The sequence below is a fragment of the Rhincodon typus genome, chromosome 30 (genome assembly GCF_021869965.1).
Source record: "Rhincodon typus isolate 14 chromosome 30, sRhiTyp1.1, whole genome shotgun sequence".
NCBI classification, from domain to species: domain Eukaryota; kingdom Metazoa; phylum Chordata; class Chondrichthyes; order Orectolobiformes; family Rhincodontidae; genus Rhincodon; species Rhincodon typus.
The window spans coordinates 19,781,665-19,794,335 of NC_063361.1; the positions used below are offsets into that span (position 1 = coordinate 19,781,665).

General features: G+C 40.8%; 1 protein-coding gene across 4 annotated transcripts in view; it reads left to right on the forward strand.

The window, feature by feature from the left end:
- LOC125486578 (beta-1,4 N-acetylgalactosaminyltransferase 2-like) overlaps positions 1 to 12,671 on the forward strand; it is a 78,073-nt gene that overhangs the window by 12,276 nt on the left and 53,126 nt on the right. The window contains exon 2 of one of the 4 annotated variants that reach the window (XM_048614616.1): positions 3,531 to 3,621. The exons of the other annotated variants lie outside the window; for them this stretch is intronic. Coding sequence (XP_048470573.1) covers positions 3,587 to 3,621 — 35 coding nt within the window. The 5' untranslated portion in view covers positions 3,531 to 3,586. The remainder of the gene's footprint in view (positions 1 to 3,530; positions 3,622 to 12,671) is intronic. 4 annotated transcript variants of the gene reach the window in all.

Genomic DNA, 12,671 nt, shown 5'->3' on the forward strand with positions numbered 1-12,671 from the left:
TCAATTTGGTCAGAGGGATGGTGCAGACTCTGTCCTGTGGGTCTGCTCACTGAAAGTCATGGGGAGTTACCAGGAACCATTGCTATGGTGTGAAAGTTATTTGTGGGGAAGGAAGGCAGCATGCTGGGATCCAGACGGGACAATAACTGTGAAATGGGTAACTAAACAAAAAAGGTTAGGAGACATGAAGGCATAAGGATGCACAGAGTACAACTGGATGAGGGTCATCTACGGTCACCACCAGCCTGGCTTGGATGGGGTGACAGAGCATCCCTATATATTGGCATAACGAAGCTGTAGACTGGGGCTTAGGGGTAAAGTGGGAGACGAAAAGTTAAATAACAGGGTTGGATGGGGAACATGCAGAGGATCAGACCTGTTCGGGTTGACAGAGAGTAAAAGGCAGAAAGGAACCTGAAGGTTTGTGGAGGTCAGCTAGATCGAATGCAGAGTGCTAGCCGTCTTTCCTTCCATCCACATCCAAATCACAAATGTGCATTGGAAATGAAAAACACTTGCCAGCAAATCTGGAACAGGCGGAGTAAGTCTTTTCCGGTCTGAGGGAATAGGCTTCACTGTGGGTGACATTTGGCCCTTCAAGGGGTAATTGCATTAATCAGACTCACAATACAGGTTGAAGACATCAGATTGAAAGTACAACGTTCTGCATTTGTAGCTCTTGCAATGACCAACTACGTCAATTCCAAATTCTGGGCACCAGTAATGTTGACCATGATGTCGATCATTACAAATCAATCCTCGTAATCTCTGTGAAGCAAAAATAATCACAGGCGACTTATCAGTATCACCTGCACACCACAATTCGCACACTAATAGGCTGCATGAGGACCCAAAACTGCTTTTCGAACACATTCAACTGTAAATATTATTGCTGAATGATCACGTTACTAAGGAGCCACTATTTTTTCTGATATCCTCCACATTGGCCCATTGGGACTGAGCAGGTGCCTGACCTCCAGCTCTCCTCTGAGTACCACTGACCTGGAAGCAAGAGACAAGTCAGCGATATGTTCACCAGAATGTGCTCCTGGTTAGCTCCGACCGAGCTAACATAACCATGGGAATGATAGTATCTGAGCTGGTGTAATATGCAAGAGACAGCCTTGCCTGTGCTTGCTCTGAAGGATCTGTGGCTTCTTCCTCACAAATGGAGGACATAATGGTGCCGAAAGGGACTGGTCGCCTCTGGCGTGGTGTTGCTAAGATGTCTCTGCTGCATGCAGAAGACAAAAGAGGAAATGAGTTGAGCAATAGATGCAGAAGCTTCAGCATGTTGCAAAAATACTCCCAGTGACGGTAATAGGACAGCAGCAGCGTGCTTCACAATGAATCTTGGTTGCCAGAGTATGGAGGCCTTGGCATCACCACATCAATGGTCCTCTCCTGCAAAGGCAAGGATTTTTCCCTTGAGCAAATGAATGTCAGGCACCTCATCAGCTATGTTTGCCCCCTCTGTCCCACTGAGGGCCGTTTTCTCCCATTAGAAGGCAATATCGGGCACTGAGTGAGATAAACATGGTTGGAACAGCCGTTAGCATCGAGTGGGAGAAGTGTAGTAAGGTGTTTCAAGTGAGTGAGTAGGCAGCACAGAGGGCATGAGGGTTATTAGTTTTATGGATTGACAGAGTGAAATCATTGAAGAAAGATGTTGCATGCAGTAATGAGAATGGTAGACTATGAGCGTTGGTGGGAGGTGGGTACAGTGGCAGAATTAGAGTGAGTGTGAGGAACCAGAGGGAAGATGGTGGCACTTATCCTGGCAGATCACAGAAAGTCATTAACCTTCTTCCTGCACTGTTAGGCTCTCTTCTGGACCCTGGAAATTACACCAATCCAGAAGGAAACATTAGACCAGGCTGGCAGGTTCTGGTGCGTTGACTCCCCTGGTGGTCCTGAGGAAAGAGGAGAACAATAGATTCCATCACCCTACCTACCAGGACCTCCAAGTTCCTGTTTGTGAACTTGAGTGCCAATTTACCTCTGTTGGCCATCTCCTTTGGACTTCTACATACACTTGAACTGTGAAAGGCATTAGAAATAGCAAGGTGTAGAGCTGGATGAACACAACAGGCCAAGCAGCATCATAGGAGCAGGAAGGCTGACGTTTCAGGCCTAGACCCTTCATCAGAAATGGGGGAGAGGAAGGGGGTTCTGAAATAAATAGGGAGAGAGGGGGAGGCGGATAGAAGATGGATTGAGGAGAAGATAGGTGGAGAGGAGACAGACAGGTCAAAGAGGCGGGGATGGAGCCAGTAAAGGTGAGTGTAGGTGGGGAGTTGGGAGTAGATAGGTCAGTCCAGGGAGGACGGACAGGTCAAGGGGGCGGGATGAGGTTAGTAGGTAGGAGATGGGAGTGGGGCTTGAGGTGGGAGGAGGGGATAGGTGGGAGGAAGGACAGGTTAGGGAGGCGGGGCCGAGCTGGGCTGGTTTTGGGATGCGGTAGAGGGAGGGGAGATTTTGAAGCTTGTGAAGTCCACATTGATACCATTGGGCTGCAAGGTTCCCAAACGGAATATGAGTTGCTGTTCCTGCAACCTTCGGGTGGCATCGTCAACGAGACAGAGGAAAGATAAAGAGAATTAACTTTTAAGCTGGGAGTGGTTATGACCTTGAATTGCTTGATAGATTGCAGAAGCAGATTTAACAGTAACCTTCAGAACAGGTTTGAACCAATACTGTCTCTACCACAGATAAAGCTAAAAAATGATGTGTACAACTGCAATTTGTCTTTGATGCCAAACCAATCTGAAACCTGAACTGGAAGGAATGACAAATCAATGGCCAGCAGTGAACACAGAGAGAGCTGAGTAATCAAGTTCTGACTTCTTAAAAATATGATAAAAAATTAGCAACACTCCTGATAATCCTTTCATCCACGTAGCCTGGTGACAGTGCATTCCCACAATGAATTAAGAATTGTTTTTAGCACCAGGGGTGGGGGGAGAAGACAAGCATTTGGAGTAATTTGAGTCCAGTTGCCTCCTTAACTGGGCTGTTAGTGAGGGAACCTTTGCACAGTCACTCCCTTTCTCTTCCCACTCATCTTCTTCGACTCCTGTGTGCTTTAAGATTTTGCAGACGTAAGGATCTCAGATCACTACGGTGCTTTAGAAATGTTTTTGTGCTGCACCCTCTCCAGGAGATGTGCCCTATCACACACAGCACATAGCTGATAGAACCTGTTCACACTGACGTGACACCAATTTAAAGGATTTTCAAGTTAATATTCAAACAGCTGCAGCCAGCAAGAACCAGCTCAATTATCTGGATGTGATGTGAGGTCAGCAATAGTCAGGGTGGGGATGGAATGGCTAGTAGAAAGGTACTCTTAAAGGCTCTTGCTGCCGGCCTGAAATTATCAGCAGCCACAGTGTGCACTGTGGAGGACCTTCAGCCCACTGCTACTCACCCACTACCAAATCCAGCAATAATGGAAATGTGATTTTAATGTAGACTTTTAGGAAAACTGACCTGTGTGAGTAACCACATGTTTCCTTCACCAATCACAGTAGCACTGGACTGGATCTTCCCTGGGAGTTTCTGAACCACATGAGATGCTTCAATCATGGGTCAGAAACCAGCAGCAGGTACTGACAGAAGGTAAATGAGGGTAAGGATACTTCAAATGAAGTAGCCCTTTCTCACCATATTTTTTGAAGTCTAAATGAATAAAACGAAATAAAAAAGTACAAATTAGGATAAACCAAACTATTAACATATAGTGCAAGCTTAAACTTTTTGAAATACATGGTAAATTATAATTCCATTATTCCTATCCGCACTCCTTTGCAGTACATACAGCAGAGTGAGTTCCTGCTCACTCACATTCAGAGGGCTTAATTTGAACTGTGGCTTCAATTCACTGCCTTGAGAATCTGATAACCTGTTTCCTTGAATTTTCATATAATTAAGCTTAGATGTTCTCAGCTTCAAATAACCTCTTCACTGTTTTAGCCAAGCACATCTGGTCAGGACCTTTCAAGCCATGGCACAGTGGCTCAGTGGTTAGCACTGCTGCCTCACAGCGCTAGGGACCTGGGTTTGATTCCACCCTCGGGCGACTGTCTGTGTAGAGTTTGCACGTTCTCCCTGTGTCTCTGTGGGTTTCCTCTAGGTGCTCCGGTTTACTCACACAGTCCAAAGATGTGCAGGCTAGGTGGATTGGCTATGCTAAATTGCCCATAATGTTCAGGGATGTGCAGATCAAGTGGGTTATACAGGGATGGGTCCGGGTGGTCTCTGAGGGTCGGTGTGGACTAGTTGGGCCGAAGGGCCTATTTCCACACTGTAGGATTTCTATGATTCAAACTCCTTATATTGAGGTCACCTTTTTCTTAACAGTTCTATAATATTCTCTTTCTTTAGGAACAAATGACTTAGACAGCTAGCTGCAGCCAAGACTTTTGCAGAACTACCCAATATCAATAAGACTTTTGCCAAGCTCTGATCACTTCTGCTGAGCCAGAATCAAATCCCAGAATCTATTAACAGAAGCCTAATGCACATCATTATTTATTACATTCAATTATAAAATTTTCACAGTGTAAACAAAATCTTATTACTCTCCGGGAAGTCAGTCTCATCATGTGTTTTAAAAGAAATCACATGGCTACAGAAATACTTACAAGTTAATCCTTAAACCACATCATGGAGACATACCAAACCCACAGGCCAATAATTCAATATCCAAACTCTAAAGTATACGCTATTAAAATAAAAAGAAATCACACAATGTACATCACAATACGAACAAACCATGTTTCAGTGGCTTGCATAGCAGTGCAGACAGAGAAAGAAAAATGGGTTTTTAAGCAAGAGCTGGAACTTTCTCTCGCGCTTGCACATTTTAGTGGAAGTATGATAGCTGTGTGCCAGTATTAAATTAAAAAATATTTGTGGCGATCGACTAAGAGGAGGTTGAAAAGTGGGGAGTGCATCTGAAATGTAACAAGTTGAATTATTCATCAAAAATGTAACAGGTTGAATTATTTTTTTTTTATGAGTCTGTTTACAATTGATGCTTACTGTGCTTAATTAGTCACACCTGGATGTTTGCTCAGAGAAAGGAAAATGAAGCTCGAGAAAGAGCCAGAACCTAAAGCTAGAAGCATGAAGTTGATATTTTAAAACACTGTAAACAAAATCTGTTACGCACATAGGAATGAGTGTAACCTTTGTATAAATCAGAGATGCAAAATGTGCAACATCTCTGACACAGGATGATTGTCCTTCATCTGCGGAGGCACTTAATTCTGCAATTCTTTACCAAATATGTAGCCACACTGCTTCTCTTTCATCCTTTAAGACCCGAGTTAAAACCAATCTCCTTGGCCAATCTTTTAGCCTTCAGCTCTACTATATCCATTGCCTTTTAGGCAGCATCATTAAGGACTTCTGGAAGCATGAGAAACTATAGATATATAAGTTGTTGCTTTATTGTTCATGTTGTTATTGCTGACTGAAAATGAAAATATAGGAAGTTTTCATAAAGCATTAATGCTGTACCCATCTGTTGGACCTGGTGAAAAGGTGAGGAAAGATAGATATCTATAATCCTGAAACTCCCTCCATCCATGAACCATGGTTACAGGGCACTCCAGTATGAATTGTAATATGAGAGGGGTTTAAGAATTGTTTTTCGTGCAAATGGCCCAGGAAGAGGAACAAGCATCTAGGGTAATTTGAGGCCAGTTATCTTCTAACCTGAGCTGTTGAACCATGACACATCTCCTCCTCCTCCCATCTTCTTACTTTCCTAGTCAGCTTAAGGCTTTGAGAACTTAAGCATCTTGAGTCCCTAAACTGGTTTAAAATTGATGCAGTGCTGCATCCTCCACAGGAGCTAGGGAACTGTGCAAGCAGTGTAATTATGTGTTTCTTCAACCAATCCTTATGTCCATGACAACTGCCTAGTTAAAAATACACTCTAGTGGCTAGCTTTCAATAAATAGCACATGGTCATACCTCATTACAGATTTACACTTTTCCAGTATTAACTTTGTCCTCTCTTCCCTAAAAGTTAGCTGCATCTCTTAATAGCACTTTTAGTCTTTGATAAGAAGGGTGAGCAAATTGTTTAAGTTCAAGATGATTTGCTTTCATTTATCTTATTATTTTCACTTCTCTGACATTCAGATTAGACATTTCATGTACAGTTAGCAGAATGTAATCATACACTAATTGAGTAAACTGCAGATCATTGACTTTCTAAAAACAATCAATTTATTAGGTAACAAGGTGTAGAGCTGGATGAACACAGCCTGCCAGGCAGCATCAGAGGAGCAGGAAAACTGATGTTTTGGTTTCAGAAGGGTCCAGACCCGAAACGTCAGCTTTCCTGCACCTCTGATGCTGCTTGGCCTGCTGTGTTCATCCAGCTCTACACCTTGTTATCTCAGACTCCAGCATCAGCAGTTCCTACTATCTCCAATTTATTAGGTTCCCTGTCTCGTTTCATTTGTGCCTTTTCCACGGAACATCTATTCAACAACAAGGGTATCTCACTGTAGACTACATCAGCACTGATAAAATCATTAGTTAAAGGTTTAATTTAAACATGAAGGGCATCAGTTTGCAGGACATGCTTATGGCATCCAGAACCAGAAGACTTCACTTTTGAACAGAAGCCTAACAATTTTCAAATTTGAAGAAGGATTCTGACCACCCAAGAAATATTTGTCATAAATCAACTTGATGTACTTATGCTACAAGAAGACTTTATTGATCTAAGACATTGCTTGCTGAACGCAAAATGAAACACATATCAATTGAGGTCAGTTGGGTTGGTATTAAACAATTTTTTACATTACCAACATAACTATCTCTGAGAGGAATTAGTTCTCAGCTGTTCTAACTTAGTTCTTCAGCTAGTCAGTTCTACAGTCTATAGCAATGTACCATGAATCTAACGAATAACTCTTAAGAGATAACAATGTCTCTCACCTAATATTAATGCAGTTAATCTGTCTTAAGCTGAAGTAACCTGTTATCTTCATATTACTTAATAAACTACTTTGTGTTCAAGTACTTGCCCATTCTGTGAAGACTTAATAATGGTTAAGCTGTTATCAATGAAAACTAGTAAGAGTTCCATGGAATACAAGAATGATTCGTAGCAGCACGTCTACTCAAAAAAGATCTGATCATAATCGGGTGCCAGTTGCAGGCATCTCTTACAAAATTCACTTTTGTTTGAGCACTTTTTTCACGTAGTTTGCAGGTTTTTCAGAGAGAAATGAGATCTGTGTTATCTTGCACCTGTCCTCGGACAGATGTTTTAGTATGGAGGCTGCTTCCCAGTGCACTTACTCAACTTCAGTGTTTTCTGCAGCTACTAAATGAAGAATATTCAAAGTCACCCGAGTTTACCAACTGAGCAAAGAAGAGTAATGTATGGAAAGGAATGACATCTGTCCCATTTATAGCGATGTGTAAATTGTGTCTGCCGTTTAACACTGTGCCCGAGGTTGAGAGGAATATAGTCAAAGAACTCTTTGCATCAAGCGTTGTATATCCACCTGAAGAATGGATACATCTGTCACTGTATCCAACTTAAAATTATTCCAATAGTCATAATATCTCCACACAAGAATTTGTCTTGCAGTCTGCATAATTAGTGCAGCGAAAATCCTGTAGGGGGCCTGTAACCTCACCAAAAAACAATTCATGTTGCCCTTCAGCAACTTCTAATGTCTTGACACTTAAAACCTGTTGTGGTCTCTTTTTTAAATATTGTGCTGCTCTCGAATACTCTCTCTTGGCAGATCTGACCCACTTCGTTAGTGGCTCAGTAAAACTCTTATTGATGGGTTTTCTTCATGGCCAAGCAATGCCTCTTCTCTGGTTTCTGCTGGTGAACTTTCTGAATACTGTTTTCTTTCTCATATCTTTAAAGATTTCCAATCTACAGTTCCATATTATTGGCTGTTGCCGACTGACTTTTCAGTTTGATATGTTTCCTGCTGCAGGCTTTTCCACACATTATCATCATTGCATGGCATTTCCCTCACTACACTCTGGTGTCTGGAATGTCCTTGAAATCCTTGACCCTGCTGTGATTTATTGCAGCGTGTTATCTCTTCAGACTTCTTATTGCTTTCTGTGATCACTGTGATCACAGATCATTGTAAGTCCTTTGAGATTCAGGGCAAGTTGGATCTGCTGAGAGCTGCAGGCCGATCAGTGAGTTCTCTATCGAGTGCCATGCGGATTGGCAAGTGTGGGCAATGCACCCAGCAGAGGCCCAGCATCAGTAAGGAGCGCAGATGTAAGTGAGTGAGAGTTGGCTGTAGAATTTGACATGGGGATTAGGGTGTGTGTGCAAGGGTGTCAGAGGTCGCAGCAGGGAATCGCATGTCAGTCCCTGCCATCCACCAACATCCTCGGCTGTGGCTTTGTCACCAAGGAGAGACTAAGATGAAGCCTCTTTCGTGATTGAATTAAATTAAAACTGCTATGATTTTCACCACTGCAGACAGCATTAAATTCAGCCCCATTGTGTACTGCTGGCTTGCGCTCTTTACAAAACAAAAACAAATCATCTATTTCCTTGTTCCAGACCAACATTTAAAATTTAAATTTTAAAATGTGCATATAGTCTTCCAATTTCACAGTAAAATTATTGCCACGCATTCAGTCAAGAGGCTACAAGATCTTCTGTCATTAAATTATACTGCAGTACCATCTAACAGCAATACATACTTTCAAATCCTTGGTTTACTGTTCTCTAAACATTTGCCTTAAAATTTCATAGTTAAGTTGCATTATCAACTCAACAATCATTTGCTTCTTTTTGATTTACCTATTTTTGTACCATTTTGTCAAATAGTAACTTTTTTTAAAGCTGTGGTTAGTCCGGGATTTTAATTTTGGAATTATTTCATCACATCAGTACTGTTCCGACCAAATTCTGTACCTTCTGCTCAAATTACAAGCAATGCTTGTCCTGACATATTTCATATTTGCTAATCTAATATTCCTGTCACGTGGATGGATTCAAACGTTCAATCAACGTTACCTGATACAAATTTACCGGTCGCAGTTAAATCATAGCTCCATCTGCAGTGCAAAAAAGAAACAAAATTCAAGGAACTGTCTTTGTATTTCTGAAGCGTTGTAAGGTTATTGATGAATGCATGTGTTTTGTCACGTCATCACACCCTTGGTTTTCTTCATCTGTGCCATGAGATTGATGAAGGAGCTTCTGTATCGTCATTTTTGGGTTTTGTTGTTTTGAAGTTAATGATTGCACTAAAAATATAAATGCCTGATATCTGTTGTGTTCATGTACAATTTGACCTATACTTTACCATTTATCTTGCTCATGCTGAAATTACCCTATTGCAAAATAGAAAACAAAGTCTTGAATCCAAATTATGTGCCTATTCAGTGTCCGACAATTGCGTCACACCATCAGACATTTGCTTAAGATGTACAGCACAGAAACGGACCCTAGGGTCCAATTCGTCCATGCCAACCAAATATCCTGAATTAATCTATTCCCATTTGGCCCATTTCGCTCTAAACCCCTCCTATTCATTACGCATCCAGATGCCTTTTAAATGTTGTAATAGCCAGAAATAGCTGAGCAGCAACAATGGCAAAGTAGGCTTGCTTTGTGCGCAGTTATCTGGAATGATTAAAAATCCCAGGTCTACACCCTACATTTCAAAACAGAACTGATCTCTTATTTTGATATAATACACTTCACCACTGGTTGGAACTGAATGGTATCGGTAGAACAATTAAGTCAGGACACCACTCCCTGTATATTTCAACATTGAAATTACATTCAACCCATTGAATACGTGTACAATTCAATTAACAGTTGCAGACGTCAATCAGCAGCAAATATCAAAGCAGTTGATAAACCCTTTAAATAGTGCCGATGCATGAGCTGTCTGTTTACTGAAAGTTCAGTATGCAGCAAGAATACTGAACACCCGCAGTCTGTGTCCGCTCCACACACTCAAGGCTTCAGATTTGGTTTTACAATAAAACAAGTGTATTGCACTAAAGAAATAGAAATGAGACAAATAAGCTATCTAAATATAATATTGTTTGAAATATTTCAAATATGCGGCAAAACAAAATCCTATCTACTCAACACCAGCATTTATCAATTCATCAAAATCTATAAATGTTTGTTCTTGTACAGTCTGTAGGTTTGACTACACTGTTTCTTCTCAATTCCAGTCCAATGAACTAGGAAAGCTTTCCTCTTGACTACGCACTCAACTAAGATCTTAGACTTTATCAACTTTGAATAACCAATGCAGATTTCTAACCAACCGCTCCTCCACCAAAAGTTTTATAATCTACACTCTTCTGCTGAAGTAATTTATTTCTTAGCAGCTCTGAACAATCTTCCTTTTCCTGGTAGGGCAACACTTTTATTTGTTTTCAGTCAGGTCTCTTTCAGTTAAGTTACAAGAAATTTGCTCATGTTATCTTCTGTTAAGAGTTTTAATGGTTTCTTTCTCTGGTAATAAATCCTTCCCTCCACTGAAAATAAACAAGCATCCACTAACAAGCCAGAATGTGCATATTGGTTTAAACTCATGGCTCTGAAAAGACTGCCCCTGTTAATTTTTAAACGCCTTCACAAAAATAAACCAACACTCATATGCCACTAGTTTAAAATCCAAGCTCATAAGAATTGATATCATATATATAAATCACACATCTTTCATCACACAATGGATTACTTCCAGTCCAATGTGCTCCAAGTTTGTTTGCTAACCTCACATGGTGGGGGGGGGATGCTATCAAAATCTAGAAATACTACATTTGCCCTTATCTATGCTACAAGTACCACTCTGTAAAATCTGCAACAGATTTGTCAAATATTACTTCATTTTCATAAACACTTGATTTCCTTTGAGATGAGGGTGTTGCTGGCTAGGCAGCATTTATTGCCAATAGGGCAGTTAAGAATCAACCCCATTGCAGTGGTCTGAAGTCACATGTAGACCAGACCAGGAAAGGAAGGCAGTTTCCTTCCCTAAAGGGCATTGGTGAGCCAGATGGGTTATTTTCCAGCAATGGACTCATGGTCATTGTTAGATTCCTAATTCCAGGTATTTATTGAATTCAAATTCCACCATGATGAGATTCGAACCCTTGTCCCCACAACATTATCTGGGTCTCTGGATTAACAGTCCAACGATAATACCACTAGGCTATTGCCTCTCCCATTGTTATGCTGCCTCCAATCCTACCATTATTTTCTAAATACAGTTAGCTCAAGGACTCTTGTGACTCAGTGATAATGTCTCTATCTCTGAGCCAGGAGGTCTAGGTTCAAGGTGTGCCATAACACATATGCACAAGTCGACTAAAATAAATTAGAGAGGTCTTGTGGTGCAGTGGCAGTGTCCTTGCCTCTGAGCCAGGACATCTGGGATTAAGTCCTATCAGTTGCAGAGCTGTACTGGAACATATTTGAACAAGTTAATTAAAAATACTGACAGCTATCTCATACTTTATTACAGATTCTAACATACCACTGATAGCAAACTAATAGATGAGTAGTTGTCAGTTTTCTTTCTCCCTCCCTTCTTAAATGGAGACAAGGACACTACATATCCTAGTTTCTAGATTGCAGGAAGTTTCAGAGTCTACAGATTTTTAAAGGGTTAGCACCGATGCACAAATTACCTCCATAGTCACCTTCTTCATCATCTGGGAGATAATTCATCTGCCCAGGTGATTTGTTAAACTTCATCCCAATTAATTTTGTGGATACTATCTTTTCATTCATGTTAATTTCTTTAAGTTTCTCATTTTCACAAGTCATATGTTCCCGAGTATTTCTGGGAAATTTTCTGTACCTTCATCTGTGAAGACAGACACAAAGTAATTCTAATTCTAGTTTATAAATTTTCCCACCTCCATCTTTAATGTCACCCTTTTACCTTAGCTAACCATTTCCTTTTAATGTAAACAATAAACTTTAACCATCCAACTTTACACCTCATACTAGTTTGCATTCATATTCACTTTTCCCTTTCTTTATCAGACTATTGGTCATCTTTTTCTGGATTCTAAATTACTCCCAGTCTTCAGTTTACCACTTGATCTGGCAATCTTAAAAGCCACTTCCTTTAACTTTTGTTAACTTTGGTTGATTCATATTTCCTCTGAGTTTTTGCACCTTAGAGGCATACATCCTTGCTTCTTGTGAACCATGTAATAATTCTTTAAACACTAGCCTTTGGTTGTCAATTGTCAATTCTTGTAGTGTACTTTCCAAATCCATCATAGCCAAACTGCTGCCCATACTTTCATACAGTCATAGAGTCATACAGCACAGAAACAGACCCTTCAGTCCAACCAGTCCATGCCGAATGTAATCCCAAACTAAGCTTGTCCCACCTGCCTGCTCCTGGCCCATATGCCCCCAAATATTTCCTATTCATGTATTTATCCAAACATCTTTTAAATGCTATAATTGTGCCCGCATCCACCACTTCTTCTGAAAGTTAATTCCACACAAACCACCCACAGTGTAAAAAAATTTCCCCTCATGTCATTTTTAAATCTCTCTCCTATCACCTTAAAAATATGCCCCCTTGTCTTGAAATCCCCCATCTTAGGGAAAAGAAACCTACTATTAGCCTCATCTATACCCCTCATGATTTTATAAACTT